At 45.3% G+C, this 17,397-nt stretch overlaps 1 protein-coding gene across 2 annotated transcripts in view; it reads right to left on the bottom strand.

Annotated features, from left to right (window-relative positions):
* MDN1 (midasin AAA ATPase 1) overlaps positions 1–17,397 on the bottom strand; it is a 585,757-nt gene that overhangs the window by 109,476 nt on the left and 458,884 nt on the right. For both annotated transcript variants that reach the window (XM_075340129.1, XM_075340130.1), the window contains exons 76-79: positions 15,962–16,088; positions 15,464–15,569; positions 10,539–10,654; positions 148–564 (exon numbers count right to left, since the gene is read on the bottom strand). In XM_075340129.1, the coding sequence (XP_075196244.1) occupies positions 148–564; positions 10,539–10,654; positions 15,464–15,569; positions 15,962–16,088 (766 nt within the window). The remainder of the gene's footprint in view (positions 1–147; positions 565–10,538; positions 10,655–15,463; positions 15,570–15,961; positions 16,089–17,397) is intronic.

Here is a 17,397-nt window from a genome sequence, read left to right as displayed (position 1 = left end):
ATTCTATTTCCAATAAAGCTACGGAGATCACATTTTTAAACTTATAATATACTGGCGTATACTCAGGTAATGTTATTACTAATAACCTTCTAAAAATCCCTATGGTGTTCAACCATTTCTAATGCAAATCTCATTTGGCGGTCTTACCAAGAGTAAAACAGAGTCTCGCTTGACTGGAGTCGAATTGTGTCCACAGCGGTTTTTGTGGACTTAATTTCGGTTAACATCTTTGCTACTGTTGCATTCAGGTCCTGCCAATCATTGTCTGATCTGCGGATGGTGCATAGTTTTGGCAGCCAGTCGGCAGCGGCTGGAGATGGAACGTTTAGCGCTGCTGTCCAAGGTTTGGCTTCTGGGCAAGTTTGATTCGGTCTTTCCTCATCATTTCCAGGGCAGCACTCCACTAACCAGGATAATTGCTCCAGTACAACGCTACATTGCACAGTAAGGTTCTGTAGTTTATCAATCCACTGCTGCACCCCATCCTGGGGCGGGAAAGCGATCTTGTACTCATTAGACGACTCCAGTCGAGAGTTAATTTCCTGCATACAGCTTATCAAATTTCTGTAATATATGAAAAGATAGAGAGAACATTAATGAGCTATTTCAGGCACTACTTGAGAGGATTAAACAGAAGGCTATTCCAAACTGTGTATTTACTATATGATTTACAATTAAATGAATGGTATGCATCAGGTTTTTTCGATTATTATGTCAAAATGTCCACGGGATCCTAAAAGAGGACCTATTAGCGTGCTAAACTGATCACCATATCATAAAACAGCTAAAAACTAAATAAAATGTAGTTTGCTTTTTTCTTTTCATTTCTTCTCTCTGTTGCCGAGATATTTATTTCTAAAAATTTTAACAGAAGCATTAGCAGAGAATCTTCTCTGACAGACAATTACTTTTTCGCCTGCATTATGTGGCCCAATCATAATACAAGGGGGAAAAAAAACAAAAACTCTTCTAGAAAAAGCTAAAACAGGCTTTTACAGACTGACGTATCTAACCTTATCTCACCGAGATCTTCTCACTCCTGATGCCCACTGATAAAAAAGACGAGAGCTGCACTATAAAGTATAACGCTCTGAATACAAGGAGTTGAGGTAGAAAAACTGGGAAAGTGCAGAGTATTTTATGTGACAAAAGCTGCTTGCACAGTCATCTTCATCACTGCTCTGACATTGCAGCTCTCTTCTCCAGACACTTGAGAGAAGAATCGCATAATGAGGTTGACCATGCTGTGATAGCTGCAGTGATGAAGATGATCATCTGAGCAGCGTTTGTCACATGCAACATCGTGGATCTTTCCAAGGTATTAGCGCATTATTCCTCAATACCTTGGATAGATCGAAAACATTGTAAACATTACATTACAGCACAGCTCTCCTTTCCCGACGCTTGTAAGGACAGTAATTGAAGAAACTGGGAAAATGTCAGTGTGATAAGGTTAGGCACAAAAGTCTGCCCAGATCACAGTGAAAGAGCCTATTCTGACCTTCTCTGAGGGCGTTAACTTTTTTCCCTAGTTTGATGTCACCCACAGAAATCAAGTCACACAGTAAAAAAAACAAACTCCCCCAGAGAAGAATGTCTGATAATGACCCCTTAGTTAACATAAAATAAGATATGCAATAACTAGAAAAAGACATGAATTACACATCCCAATATCACAATTTGATCTAAAGCCGCTACATGAGGTTCTCTATTTAACATTCTGAGCAGACTGCATGAAGCCCACTGCCACGGCAGGGCTAACCTCTGAGTGGGTCCCTAATCTATATCTATGCCTTGAAGGTGTACGGCGCCGTGCGCCAACCACCGCTAAACTGCACCAGCAGGGCAGGTGACCTGGTGCCTCACAACACCATGCTGCAAGGCAAAGCCGCCATGGCTCCAGGCCCCACTGACACAAAACCACAAGAATGGCCACCAAACAGCACCAGCACATTGTGGAAGGAGCTGAACACTCCCCTTCCTCAAGCTCGGAGTCAACTGAGAGCAGAAAAGGCAAAACCCCTCTTTGCAGTCTCCTGCTAAATAAAAACGCCTGTGCCAAATGGGAGGAGTGCTGGTTCAAGAAAAAAAACAGCGGGGACAGACCATGCAATATGCAACAACTGTAGAAAAAGACATGAATCGCACATTCCAATATCACACTTTGATGTAAAGTCGCTATGCAAAAATGAAATACCTGAATATGAGGTTCTTGGTTTAACATTGTGATCAGACTGTGTGAAGCCCACTGCCATATCAGGGTGAACCTCTGAGTGGGTCCCAATCTATGCCTTGAAGGTGCGGTGCTGTGCGCTCCAACCATTTGGCTCAGGCATTTTTAATTAGCAGGAGACTGCAAAGAGGGGTTTTGCCCTTCTGCTCTCAGTTGACACTGAGAGCTTGAGGAAGGGGAGTACACAGCTCCTTCCACAGTGTGCTGGTGCTGTGTGGCGGCCATTGTTGTGGGAGTTCTGTGTCAGTGGGGGCCTGGAGCCATGGGGGCTTTTCCTTGCAGCTTGGTGTTGTGAGGCACCAGGTCACCTGCCCTGCTGGTGCAGTGGTGGTTGGCGCAAGGTTCGCCGTGACGTGGCAGTGGGCTTCATACAGTCTGATCAGAATGTTAAACTAAGAACCTCATGTTCAGGTATTTAATTTTTGCCTAGCGGCTTTAGATCAAAGTGTGATTTTGGAATGTGCGATTCATGTCATTTTCTAAAGTTACTGCGTATGAAAGAAGGGAATTTTGTTTACTTACCGTAAATTCCTTTTCTTCTAGCTCCTATTGGGAGACCCAGACAATTGGGTGTATAGCTTCTGCCTCCGGAGGCCACACAAAGTATTACACTTTAAAAAGTGTAACCCCTCCCCTCTGCCTATACACCCTCCCGTGCATCACGGGCCCATCAGTTTTGGTGCCAAAGCAGGAAGGAGGAAACTTATAAATTGGTCTAAGGTAAATTCAATCCGAAGGATGTTCGGAGAACTGAAACCATGAACCAAAAGAACAATTCAACATGAACAACATGTGTACACAAAAGAACAACAGCCCGAAGGGAACAGGGGCGGGTGCTGGGTCTCCCAATAGGAGCTAGAAGAAAAGGAATTTACGGTAAGTAAACAAAATTCCCTTCTTCTTTGTCGCTCCATTGGGAGACCCAGACAATTGCGACGTCCAAAAGCAGTCCCTGGGTGGGTAAAGAATACCTCGATAAAAAGAGCCGAAAAACGGCCCCCTCTTACAGGTGGGCAACCGCTGCCTGAAGGACTCGCCTACCTAGGCTGGCATCTGCCGAAGCATAGGCATGCACCTGATAGTGTTTCGTGAAAGTGTGCAGACTCGACCAGGTAGCCGCCTGACACACCTGCTGAGCCGTAGCCTGGTGCCGCAATGCCCAGGACGCACCTACGGCTCTGGTAGAATGGGCTTTCAGCCCTGAAGGAATCGGAAGCCCAGACGAACGGTAGGCTTCAAGAATCGGTTCCTTGATCCACCGAGCCAAGGTTGACTTGGAAGCCTGCGACCCCTTACGCTGGCCAGCGACAAGGACAAAGAGCGCATCAGAACGGCGCAGGGGCGCCGTGCGAGAAATGTAGAGCCTGAGTGCTCTCACGAGATCTAACAAGTGCAAATCCTTTTCACATTGGTGAACTGGATGAGGGCAAAAAGAAGGTAAGGAGATATCCTGATTGAGATGAAAAGGGGATACCACCTTAGGGAGAAATTCCGGGACCGGACGCAGAACCACCTTATCCTGGTGAAACACCAGGAAGGGGGCTTTGCATGACAGTGCTGCTAGCTCAGACACTCTCCGAAGTGATGTGACTGCCACTAGGAAGGCCACCTTCTGCGAAAGGCGTGATAGAGAGACATCCCGCATCGGCTCGAAAGGTGGTTTCTGAAGAGCCGTTAGCACCCTGTTAAGATCCCAGGGTTCTAGCGGACGCTTGTAAGGTGGGACTATGTGGCAAACCCCCTGCAGGAACGTGCGGACCTGCGGAAGCCTGGCTAGACGCTTTTGAAAAAACACGGAAAGCGCCGATACTTGTCCCTTGAGAGAGCCGAGAGACAAACCCTTGTCCATTCCGGATTGAAGGAAAGAAAGAAAAGTGGGCAAGGCAAACGGCCAGGGAGTAAAACCCTGATCAGAGCACCAGGATAAGAAGATCCTCAAAGTCCTGTGGTAGATCTTGGCGGACGTTGGTTTCCTGGCCTGTCTCATAGTGGCAATGACCTCTTGAGATAACCCTGAGGACGCTAGGAGCCAGGACTCAATGGCCACACAGTCAGGTTGAGGGCCGCAGAATTCAGATGGAAAAATGGCCCTTGAGACAGCAAGTCTGGTCGGTCTGGGAGTGCCCACGGTTGACCCACCGTGAGGTGCCACAGATCCGGGTACCACGACCTCCTCGGCCAGTCTGGAGCGATGAGGATGGCGCGGCGGCAGTCGGACCTGATCTTGCGTAACACTCTGGGCAGCAGTGCCAGAGGAGGAAATACATAAGGCAGTCGAAACTGCGACCAATCCTGAACTAATGCGTCTGCCGCCAGAGCTCTGTGATCTTGAGACCGTGCCATGAATGCCGGGACTTTGTTGTTGTGCCGAGACGCCATTAGGTCGACGTCCGGCGTTCCCCAGCGGCAACAGATCTCTTGAAACACGTCCGGGTGAAGAGACCATTCCCCTGCGTCCATACCCTGGCGACTGAGAAAGTCTGCTTCCCAGTTTTCTACGCCCGGGATGTGAACTGCGGAGATGGTGGAGGCTGTGGCTTCCGCCCACAGCAGAATCCGCCGAACTTCTTGGAAGGCTTGACGACTACGTGTGCCGCCCTGGTGGTTGATGTACGCAACCGCCGTGGCGTTGTCCGACTGTATTCGTATCTGCCTGCCCTCCAGCCACCGCTGGAACGCCTTTAAGGCTAAATACACTGCCCTTATCTCCAGAACATTGATCTGAAGGGAGGACTCTGTCGGAGTCCAGGTTCCCTGAGCCCTGTGGTGGAGGAAGAACGCTCCCCACCCTGACAGACTCGCGTCCGTCGTGACCACAGCCCAGGATGGGGGCAGGAAGGATTTTCCCTTCGACAAAGAAGTGGGAAGAAGTGGGAAGAAGCCACCACTGAAGAGAGGTTTTGGCTGCCCGTGAAAGGGAGACGTTCCTGTCTAGGGACGTCGACCTCCTGTCCCATTTGCGGAGAATGTCCCATTGAAGTGGACGCAGATGAAACTGCGCAAAGGGAACTGCCTCCATTGCTGCCACCATCTTCCCTAGGAAGTGCATGAGGCGCCTCAAGGGGTGTGACTGGGCTCGAAGGAGAGAGTGCACCCCTGTCTGTAGTGAACGCTGTTTGTCCAGCGGTAGCTTCACTATCGCTGAGAGAGTATGAAACTCCATCCCGAGGTAAGTCAGCGATTGGGTCGGTGTCAATTTTGACTTTGGGAAATTGATGATCCACCCGAACCTCTGGAGAGTCTCCAGAGCAATGGTCAGGCTGTGTTGGCATGCCACCCGGGAGGGTGCCTTGACTAGAAGATCGTCTAAGTAAGGGATCACCGAGTGGCCCTGAGAGTGTAGGACCGCCACCACTGCTGCCATGACCTTGGTGAAGACCCGTGGGGCTGTCGCCAGGCCGAACGGCAGTGCCACAAACTGAAGGTGTTCGTCTCCGATGGCGAAATGCAGGAAGCGTTGATGCTCTGGTGCAATCGGCACATGGAGATAAGCATCCCTGATGTCGATTGATGCTAGGAAGTCTCCTTGGGACATCGAGGCGATGACAGAGCGGAGAGATTCCATCTGGAACCGTCTGGTTCTCACGTGTCTGTTGAGCAGTTTGAGGTCCAGAACGGGACGGAATGATCCGTCCTTTTTTGGCACCACGAACAAGTTGGAGTAAAAACCGCGACCACATTCTTGAAGGGGAACGGGAATCACCACTCCTTCTGCCTTCAGAGTGTTCACCGCCTGAAAAAGTGCATCGGCTCGCTCGGGGGGCGGAGATGTTCTGAAGAAACGAGTCGGAGGACGAGAACTGAGCTCTATCCTGTAACCGTGAGACAGAATGTCTCTCACCCATCGGTCTTGGACATGTGGCCACCAGGCGTCGCAAAAGCGGGAGAGCCTGCCACCGACCGAGGATGCGGTTTGGGGAGGCCGAAAGTCATGAGGAGGCCGCCTTGGGGGCGGTTCCTCCGGCGGTCTTTTTAGGACGTGACTTAGACCGCCATGTAGAAGAGTTCCTCTGGCCCTTCTCTGACCTGTTGGGCGTGGAGGAATGGGACCTGGCTGAGGGCCGAAAGGACCGAAACCTCGGTTGTATCTTTCGTTGCTGAGGTCTGTTTGGTTTGGACTGGGGTAAGGACGAGTCCTTTCCCTTGGATTGTTTAATAATTTCGTCCAATTGCTCGCCAAACAAACGGTCGCCAGAAAATGGCAAACCGGTTAAGAACTTCTTGGAAGCAGAGTCTGCCTTCCATTCGCGTAGCCACATGGCCCTGCGGACTGCCACCGAATTGGCGGATGCTAACGCTGTACGGCTCGCAGAGTCCAGGACGGCGTTCATGGCGTAGGACGAAAAAGCCGACGCCTGAGAAGTCAAAGACATAACCTGCGGAGTAGAGGTACGTGTGACCGCATTAATCTCAGACAGACAAGCTGAGATAGCTTGGAGTGCCCACACGGCTGCGAATGCCGGAGCAAAAGACGCGCCTATGGCTTCATAGATGGATTTCATCAGGAGCTCTATTTGCCTGTCAGTGGCATCCTTGAGCGATGAACCATCTGCCACTGATACTACGGATCTAGCCGCTAGTCTAGAGACTGGAGGATCCACCTTGGGACACTGAGCCCAACCCTTAACTACGTCAGGGGGGAAGGGGTAACGTGTGTCATTAAGGCGCTTAGTAAAGCGCTTGTCCGGAAATGCTCGGTGCTTCTGGACAGCATCTCTGAAGTTAGAGTGATCGAAAAACGCACTCCGTGTACGTTTGGGAAACCTAAACTGGTGTTTCTCCTGCTGTGAAGCCGACTCCTCTATAGGTGGAGTTGGAGGAGAAAGTTCTAGCACCTGGTTGATGGACGCTATAAGATCATTTACTATGGCGTACCCTTCAGGTGTATCAAGATTGAGAGCAACGTCAGGGTCAGAGCCCTGAGTTGCGACCTCCGCTTCATCCTCCAGAGAGTCCTCATGCTGAGACCCTGAGCAGCGTGATGAAGTTGAGGAAGGTTCCCAGCGAGCCCGCTTAGCCGGTCTGGGACTGCGGTCCGTGTCGGAGTACTCACCGTGGGACCTAGGTGTCACCCCAGGAGCACTTTGCTGCGCCGACCGAGGGGGGCCTGGGGGCGATGAACTCACAGTGCCCTGGGCCTGTGTTACCGGTCTGGACTGCAAGGCTTCTAGTATCTTAGCAGACCATCTGTCCATAGACTGAGCCATGGATTGTGAAAGCGACTCAGAGAGTTTGTCAGCCAACACTGCAAACTCTGTCCCTGCCACCTGGACAGTGGCAGCCGGTGGTTCTACCTGAGCCGAGGGTCCCACCAGTGCCTGAGGCTCCGGCTGAGTGAGTGCCACAAGGGCCGAGCATTGCACACAATGAGGGTAGGTGGAACCTGCAGGTAACATAGCCGCACAAGAGGTACAGGTTGCAAAATAAGCCTGTGACTTGGCACCCTTGCTCTTTGCGGACGACATGCTGTTGTCTCCTCTTAGAGTAATCAGTGAGGGTATATAGCCAAAAGCAATAATGCGGCCGAACAGAGAAAATGTATACAATATATATATATATATATATATATATATATATATATATATATATATATACACATATACACACACACTTCGGCACCCAAGGGGGCCAGCACCTGGTAACCGGTGCGGCTTACCGACCGCCCAAAGCGGTTGTGTGTCCACCAGATTCCCTGCCTGGGCCTCCCAGAGCTGTGGAGCTCGTTCTGAAGTCCTCCACCGGCAGACGTGATTATAACAATGGCTGCCAGCATTCTTAGGGGAGGAGGGAGCCGTGGGCGTGACTAATAAAGTGCGGGAATCTGGTGCCCCACCGTGCTCAGTGAGGGGGGGAGGAGGATACCTAAGTATGCTCCAGCCCTCACTGCCGACGTCCAGTCGAGCGTCCCGCCCTTACCCCTGACTGGCAGGCCCGGGGGCGGGAGTTATGGTACTAGGCCGCAGAAGCCGGGGACTAAATTTAATAACGCGGCCGGCAAACAGGCGCGGTCGGCGCGGTAGTCCCGGCGTCACAAAAAACACAGCAGCCGCTGCAGCGTCTGTTACACAGGCGCTCCATGCGCCGTCCCCAAGGGGACACAGAGTACCTCTTAGAAGCAGGGCCTGTCCCTGATGATACCCAGTCTCCTGTCCGTCAGATTCCCCCAGGGGCTGCGGAGGGAGCCCGGTCCCAGTGCATGGTGACCGGTTAGGATCCCACTTCTCCCAGAGCCTCTAAGGGATGGGGAAGGAAAACGGCATGTGGCTCCAGCCTTTGTACCCGCAATGGGTACCTCAACCTTAACAGCACCGCCGACATTAGTGGGGTGAGAAGGGAGCATGCCGGGGGCCCTGTGGGGGGCCCTCTTTTCTTCCATCCGATAAATCAGCAGCTGCTGCTGACTAAAATGTGGAGCTTGCGTGAATGTGTGCCTCCTTCAACACAAAGCAAAAAACTGATGGGCCCGTGATGCACGGGAGGGTGTATAGGCAGAGGGGAGGGGTTACACTTTTTAAAGTGTAATACTTTGTGTGGCCTCCGGAGGCAGAAGCTATACACCCAATTGTCTGGGTCTCCCAATGGAGCGACAAAGAAATAATATATTAGAAGTAAAATTCAGAGGCCAATATCGAAATTAAAGGAGAAAAAAAAATGTATTCAGCAATAAGCCAATTTATAATGAGTCACTTTAAAGGGATTGTCCACTACTTGCACAACCCCTTCTCAGTCACCATGTTTGCACCCAATAATGCTTATGCTCACCTCTGGTGTCAGCGCCTTTCCACCAGTGTCATTACTTGCTCTTCATTGCTCACTTGATGTTGCTATGTCACATGAGCCTTGCACCCAATCAGCACTGGCTTCATTCTCCCTGCTTTTACATATACCAATCATCAATTGGAGTTGAGCGCCCACCCGTATCTTGGACGTCTTGACACTCACTTTCTATTGATGTTTGATAGGCAGGGAGAGTGAAGCCAACATCACGTGAGCCTTGGGAGAATGAATGCAGACACCTGTGGAACAGTGTTGGACCTGAGGGGAGTATAAAGATTGTTATGTTAACAGGGACAAACATGGTGATTAAGAAAGGATTGTCTGAGTAATGGACAACCGCTTTAACTCGCACAAATCACAAACTTGTCCAACCTACACATATTGCTAATCTGGATACTTGAGTCTCTGCAGTGGAAAAAACACAAAAAAACAACCCAAAACTCAACATACTCATCTACATGGCAGATTGGGCTGCATAGAGCACTGCCATTGAAAAGATCAGGGTGACACTGTGCCAATCTGATCATTTGTAAGTGACAAAGCGCTGAAATTATCAAAAGCTCACACCACTCACAACACTGCATTCTGCCAAGAGTCCTGAACAGAGGAAGCACGCTTTCTACTTTTGGGCCACGGCCATGGAAACTAGTGATGGCTCAATGATGTCCTTAGCTTAGAACAGTTAGGAGTGGGTGAGGAGCATGCTGGGACGATAGCAGCAGAACAATCCTCCTGTGAATAGTGATCTAATAGCCAGCATGCATGATGTCACCATTTCTAATTGGAGTACAGAGGAGTTCTGAGATTATATACATCATGTTTTTACAGCTCTCTTCATGCAAAGAAAAAAAATATAAATAGGAAATGTAAAGCATCAATAGAATAAAACCGTAAAAATCATATGAAGTAAAAGGAAATATCTAACACCTCGCAACATCAGGTACTATTTTCTGTAATTTGGATGCGTTTTACAGGCACAAAATAGTGCATCCATATAGAAAATAAAATATATGCAAAGAAGTTAAAACCTATCACTTACGTCTGCATTCACAGCACTGTCTACTTTTACTCCTAAATTAAAAATATGAGTGCACATGCTGCAGATCTACCAGTTCTCTGAATGCAGAGTATCCCTGCCCAAGCCACAGATTGGCAGCTTTCTGTGCACATCATGCATAGGCAGAAAGCTGCCAATCAACGGTAGGACAGTGTTCTACGAAGCCCAGGAATATGGAGGACTACCTGACAAAAGGTTTACTAGTCTTCTAGTGATAAAATCACTATTCTATCAGCAGGAGATTATCAAAACAACAGCAAGAAGCCCAGTTATTGACAGAGCTGGAATCAGATTCCATACCCCTGCGTTATGTTACTCTCAGCATTAGGTTGGCTAAACCATGTCACAGATTCCATGTAAGATACCAGAAAAAAAAAGTGGGCAACACTTTGAATCTAAAACTTGATGAGAAAAAATAAATCACATTTTGAAAGCTTTGTTTTAATTACAAAAAATAAATCTAGACCTTACCGTAGAACAATCCACTGCTCTGTAACAGTGGTAAGGGAGTGCCTCTGTTTCATTAGGGTCTTTAAAAGATGACCGGAGAAACCCTTGCATCTCTCAATGTTCCCTAAGCCAAGTTCCTAAACAACAAAGAACAGGAAATTATATGTAAAAATCCATAAAAATAGTTATTTAGTACCAGGATTAAACAAGTTTATAATATACAATATATATATACACAATATATCAGAAAAAAGCTGCCGCTGATTTCATCAAATGTATGTTTATTTTCTTCTAAGGCCCTAAATTGCAATTGGTGTAAGTTGAAGTATTTTTCATTATTACGGATGTCTTCTATGTTTATGACAACACAGTTAAAGAAATGAGATTTATCTCTATAAGTATTGTAGGGGATCCATTTCTTGTATAAGTTTTATATTTTTCTGTGGTATGACTATTTCTGTTATGGTGGTACAATATGGACTGATTATGTGCTTTTGTAATTTTCACATTTACAAAGCAATGGGTCTGACTTTCTTACAAAATCCCCTGATGATCCCCTATTGCTACTGAGTTGGAGGGGGTGAAACGCGTTGGGATAAACGGAACAGGGTGGTGCATAATACAAACGCTCCTTTTCTGTGATCTATTTATATGTCTTATAATAGCAGGATTTTTTCCTGACCTTTTAGCTCCTTTTAAAAATTGATGTAGGGGCAGTAGGTAAATTTCCTGCAGAGAACTGAAATGTCTATTATATAACAGTTCTTCACCTGTCCATTGTCTTTATGTTTTGTTTAAATTCATCTTGGAGCACTTGGGAGTATGTGTGGTGATGGGTTTTACTAGTGGAATTCAGGGGTAAATAGGGATAGCCATCGCCATCCATCAAATTACAATTCCTCAGTTGTCAGGAAGGGACAGGTAGGGTGGAGATTTAGGTATTGTATCTCATTTTTCTTCTTCCCCCCCTGTCGTTGCATGCCAATCAGTTATTTAACTAACCTACGTCCTCAGCGCTCCACTAGTCGGAATATATGTACACGAGCACTTGGCACTATGTTTTGTCTATCCGAATTTCATCTTCATGTATTTTATATTTGTATACATTTTTAATAAAGATATACATTTTGATAAGGTGTTTGGTCAGGTTGTATAATAGTTATCACCTTATTAGTTATCTTATATTTGTTTCTAGTAATATTTTCATTGTGCCATGCGGCCTCCTAATTACATTAAAAGCATACATCTGTAACATTTCAGAAACTGCTTCCATGTTGCAAAGAGAGGCAACTGCGAATAAAGGCAGCCCAGGCCCAGCATGTGCAGCAGATGCCACCCACACCAGCACAATGTCAGAACTGGCCCTCACAGTGCCTGACTAACACCCATGAATGAAGGCGGTACAGGCACAAGTAAATGGTGCCTAATTAACAAAGCCTGTGGAAAAGGGTGAGGTGGCTGAATGTGAACAGCCACCAAAATTAATTTTGATAGAAACTGAAGGAATTTTCAAACCACAACAGGCGTGCACGGCATGGTAAAGGTCAACCACCAGACCAATTAGAAACAGAAAAAGAGGACATCTGGCACTGCCTGAGAATGGCATGCAACAAATAAAAGTGTAAATTCACATATCATTCCAACCGTACTATAATACAAAATGAGATTTTTAGCAAACAATTGATCCATTTTTTGAGCAGGACAATGTCAGATCTGGCCCTCACAATGCATGACCAGCACCCATGTATGAAGGTGGAGCAGGCCCAAGTAAATGGTGCCTAATTAACAATGCCTGTGGAAAAAGGTGAGGTGGCTGAATGTGAACAGTTCTGACATTGTCCGTCCTGGTGTGGGTGGCATCTGCTGTGCTATGTGTTGCTTCAATATGGTTCTGCTTTTAATGTAATCAGGAGGCCGCATGGCACAATGAAAACATAAAATTCAGAGCAGGACTCCCCCTATTGAGATTTTCCGTGATGTGGTAGGGGTGGCTCAAAAAATTGATCAATTGTTTGCTAAAAATCTCATATTGTAGTATAGTACAGTTGGAATGATGTCGTGAATTTTAATTTGTGGCATGCCATTTTCAGGCAGTGCTGGCTTTCCTCTTTTTTTTCTATATATATATATATATATATATATATATATATATATATATATATATATATATATATATATATACAGTGCCTACAAGTAGTATTCAACCCCCTGCAGATTTAGCCGGTTTGATAAGATGCAAATAAGTTAGAGCCTGCAAACTTCAAACAAGAGCAGGATTTATTAACAGATGCATAAATCTTACAAACCAACAAGTTATGTTGCTCAGTTAAATTTTAATACATTTTCAACGTAAAAGTGTGGGTCAATTATTATTCAACCCCTAGGTTTAATATTTTGTGGAATAACCCTTGTTTGCAATTACAGCTAATAATCGTCTTTTATAAGACCTGATCAGGCCGGCACAGGTCTCTGGAGTTATCTTGGCCCACTCCTCCATGCAGATCTTCTCCAAGTTATCTAGGTTCTTTGGGTGTCTCATGTGGACTTTAATCTTGAGCTCCTTCCACAAGTTTTCAATTGGGTTAAGGTCAGGAGACTGACTAGGACACTGCAACACCTTGATTTTTTCCCTCTTGAACCAGGCCTTGGTTTTCTTGGCTGTGTGCTTTGGGTCGTTGTCTTGTTGGAGGATGAAATGACGACCCATCTTAAGATCCTTGATGGAGGAGCGGAGGGTCTTGGCCAAAATCTCCAGGTAGGCCGTGCTATCCATCCTCCCATGGATGCGGACCAGATGGCCAGGCCCCTTGGCTGAGAAACAGCCCCACAGCATGATGCTGCCACCACCATGCTTGACTGTAGGGATGGTATTCTTGGGGTCGTATGCAGTGCCATCCAGTCTCCAAACGTCACGTGTGTGTGGTTGGCACCAAAGATTTCGATCTTGGTCTCATCAGACCAGAGAACCTTGAACCAGTCTGTCTCAGAGTCCTCCAAGTGATCATGAGCAAACTGTAGACGAGCCTTGACATGACGCTTTGAAAGTAAAGGTACCTTACGGGCTCGTCTGGAACGGAGACCATTGCGGTGGAGTACGTTACTTATGGTATTGACTGAAACCAATGTCCCCACTGCCATGAGATCTTCCCGGAGCTCCTTCCTTGTTGTCCTTGGGTTAGCCTTGACTCTTCGGACAAGCCTGGCCTCGGCACGGGTGGAAACTTTCAAAGGCTGTCCAGGCCGTGGAAGGCTAACAGTAGTTCCATAAGCCTTCCACTTCCGGATGATGCTCCCAATAGTGGAGACAGGTAGGCCCAACTCCTTGGAAAGGGTTTTGTACTTGCCAGCCTTGTGACCCTCCAAGATCTTGTCTCTGATGGCCTTGGAATGCTCCTTTGTCTTTCCCATGTTGACCAAGTATGAGTGCTGTTCACAAGTTTGGGGAGGGTCTTAATTAGTCAGAAAAGGCTGGAAAAAGATAATTAATCCAAACATGTGAAGCTCATTGTTCTTTGTGCCTGAAATACTTCTTAATACTTTAGGGGAACCAAACAGAATTCTTGTGGTTTGAGGGGTTGAATAATAAATGACCCTCTGAATAAACTTTTCACAATTTAAAAAAAAAAAAATAAAAAAAGAAATAACATTCTTTTTTGCTGCAGTGCATTTCACACTTCCAGGCTGATCTACAGTCCAAATTTCACAATGCCAAGTTAATTCCGAATGTGTAAACCTGCTAAATCTGCAGGGGGTTGAATACTACTTGTAGGCACTGTATATGTATATATGTGTATATATATATATATATATATATATATATATATATATATATATATATATATATATATATATATATTTATTTATATTCACCTAATTATTCTGGCACTTAGCAAATATAAATAATTTTGGTTCCTAATTGACCTAGAAAGGGAAAGGTTTATTCTGATTCCTTTTTAGATTGTATGTATACACACACACACACACACACACACACACACACACACCACCACCCCCATACGGTGACATATATGGTGAGCTCACTTCAGTGAAATCCATACTCCCAGCAATATTTGGCCACAGAGATTGCTTAGTTGGATGCTGGATTGCATGCACTTATTCAAAATGGAGGTGAAACACATAGGGAGGGTGTTCACATATATCTAACCATTATATATTTATAATGCATTTTCCCTTCAATTTCAACAACTGTATTCCCTGAATATTGAATCTGCATGATACCAAGGCAAATTCAGACGTTCGTACAACACAGTCCATGTAAGAAGCAGTGATTACTGGTCATGGGTCTAAATCAACAGCCTCATATGGCCTCGGGCTGTGGCGTTTGAGACTGGAGACATAGGCAGTGTTATACAGATGTCTGAATTTGCTCATAATGTACAAAGTGGGAGTAGGTCGAGTATTCAGCTGTCAGAGACAGTAGAGAACTTCAATGAGAAGACAGAAGTAGTAATTGACTCTGGCTTTGTTTGGCCTACAAAGTCCTCAATGAGCAAAATGTGTACATGGCAATGCCACTTCCTCTATTAGACACAAAGTTTACAATCGACAAATAAGATTTGCCATGTCATCTCTAAGGCATGATTTCTCATTAAAAAACAGTCTAAAAAAACCCAGCCTTGTGTGACATGAGATGACGATGCAAAATAGAAGTGCCAGAAATCAAAAAGTTCAGTTATTAATAAGAAAAGGGTCGTCATTTAGGAATAAAACAAATGCGTCATTAAGTGGTGAATATAAAATAGCATTTATTGCAGTTCCTTTCTAATAGGCAGAAGGCAGCAGCAATAACAAAAAAAAAAAAAAAAAATATTCTCCTTTCAGATTCCTAGTCTGTGAAACATACCCAAGCGTTTTCATAGCAGAAATGATAGGTCTTCAGTTTCCAAACATACACACATTCACCACAATGCATCTGTATCGCTCACCTTCACAGGATTCAGCAGTGCGGTCTCAAGTCTGGCATTACGAGCAAGAGATCTGTAGAAATACTTCTGACAACCATCCCAAGTGGTTGTGATTTCTGAAAGAAGCCTGAAGAAAAAAAAATGTGTTCAACTACCACAACCAATATATATGCTCAGGACTGGTTACGACTATGAAGCCATGTGGGTACACTCTGCATTTGAATTTATAGTTCTGACGTCTTGACAAACTAATGAAGGCTGTGAGTTACTAGAGGGCTGAATGGCTGTTCAAATGGGAGCGGGAAGAGAAAATATTCAGGCTGATTCATTGGTCTCCTGCTTATACAATTGTCATTATAGGAATTTAATTCTAAATATAAGAAAACATAGTATTTACTGGAGGGAACCCAAAGTATTATCATAAGAGCAATAGAAGGTAGTCTAGTTTTTACCTCACTTGTACAAAAAAAAATGGTTAAAGCTAAAATGCCTATTCAAGAAAATATAGAATATCCATACTCAGATTTGTTTTCCAGGACATGATTTGAGATGGCAAAAGCGCTGTGAAGGTCCAAAGGACGGAGGCAAAGCATATCCTTATTGTCCTTAGTTCGCATCCATGTAATTCCCCGGCGATACGACAAGCCTACAATTTATGATAGGAAGAATGTCAGTGAGGAAGATGTAAGAACTAGAGCAGTTTTCCTTTTCTAATTTAGGATGTAAGCATATGATGTCTTTAAGACACTGGTTGACCAGTCAAGGTTTTTCTAGGCAACCTCACTTCAGTCAATAGCTGGCAGTCTTTTTCCTGAAACAGCTTAGTCAGCGCCTTTGATCTATAACCTTCAAGTATATACAGCGGGTGACTTACAAACAGAGCCATAGAATGATTGAACATGTTACTTCTTTTAAGAGCTTTAATGTTTTTGAATCCTGAAGCAATTAAAAGTGACATAAGAAGGAACATGTGCAAAGCAAATTCATATTACTGTACATGGTTTACTTTTTTTGCGGTGTTGAATTTATCCACCTGAAAAAAGATACCATAAAAGCTTTTTGCAATACTCTTCATTACTAAATTCTGCTTCCTTCTGTTTGCAAACTCTGTATTGTTGTAGTAACGTTCACTTTATGCTCCTTTATAATCTTCTTTCAACTTCTGCTAAGCAAAGATCCCAACAATTATACAATAAAAAAAATAAATAAATCAGGTTGTGGGAATTGCCCTGTCTTAGTACCAAGTGGGAAGCAGACCTGGAAAGTACTGTACTTGGAAGATCATGTACATACAGCTCTAGCAAAAATTAAGAGACCACTGCACAGTTTTATAAAATTCAGCTTCTCTACATGTCTGACAGCCATTCCCTTCCAGTGTCAGTTGAATTACAACCAGAGTACACCTCATTCTACTTAATGTGCTTCTGATTATGCGAAAACCTGAACCAAATTTTATTTAACGAGGGAAAGTATAAAAACCACTGTTATGGTCTTCACAATTTTCTTGCAGCAAGACAAGCTGGATGGCAAAACAAGTGCTAATAATATCCCAAATGTAATAGGAATAAAACAATTACTTTTAACCATGCCAAAGGAGTTGAAAAGAAAAGTTAAGAGAGAAAAAGAAGGGCTCAATTCTGGCTTTACTAGCAGGGGATACAGTGAGTGTCATGTTGCCTCCATCCTTAAAATGTCTAAGATGGCAGTCCATTACAACAAGGTCAAGCAGCAGACATTGAGGACAATAAAGCTACAGATCGGCAGAGGGCGAAAGCGACTCTCCACTGACCGGATGACCGTCATCTTATTCGAATGTCACTCAGCACCGCAGGATGACATCAAGTGACCTACAAAAGGAAGACTGGCAGCTGGGGCGAAGTGCACGGCAAAAACAGTTCGTAACAAACAGGCTCCTAGAGGCAGAGCTCAAGTCATGTAAAGCTAGAAAAAAGCCT

The sequence above is a fragment of the Anomaloglossus baeobatrachus genome, chromosome 3, assembly GCF_048569485.1.
Source record: "Anomaloglossus baeobatrachus isolate aAnoBae1 chromosome 3, aAnoBae1.hap1, whole genome shotgun sequence".
In the NCBI taxonomy this organism is placed as follows: domain Eukaryota; kingdom Metazoa; phylum Chordata; class Amphibia; order Anura; family Aromobatidae; genus Anomaloglossus; species Anomaloglossus baeobatrachus.
This window is presented reverse-complemented; position numbering and strand designations above follow the sequence as displayed.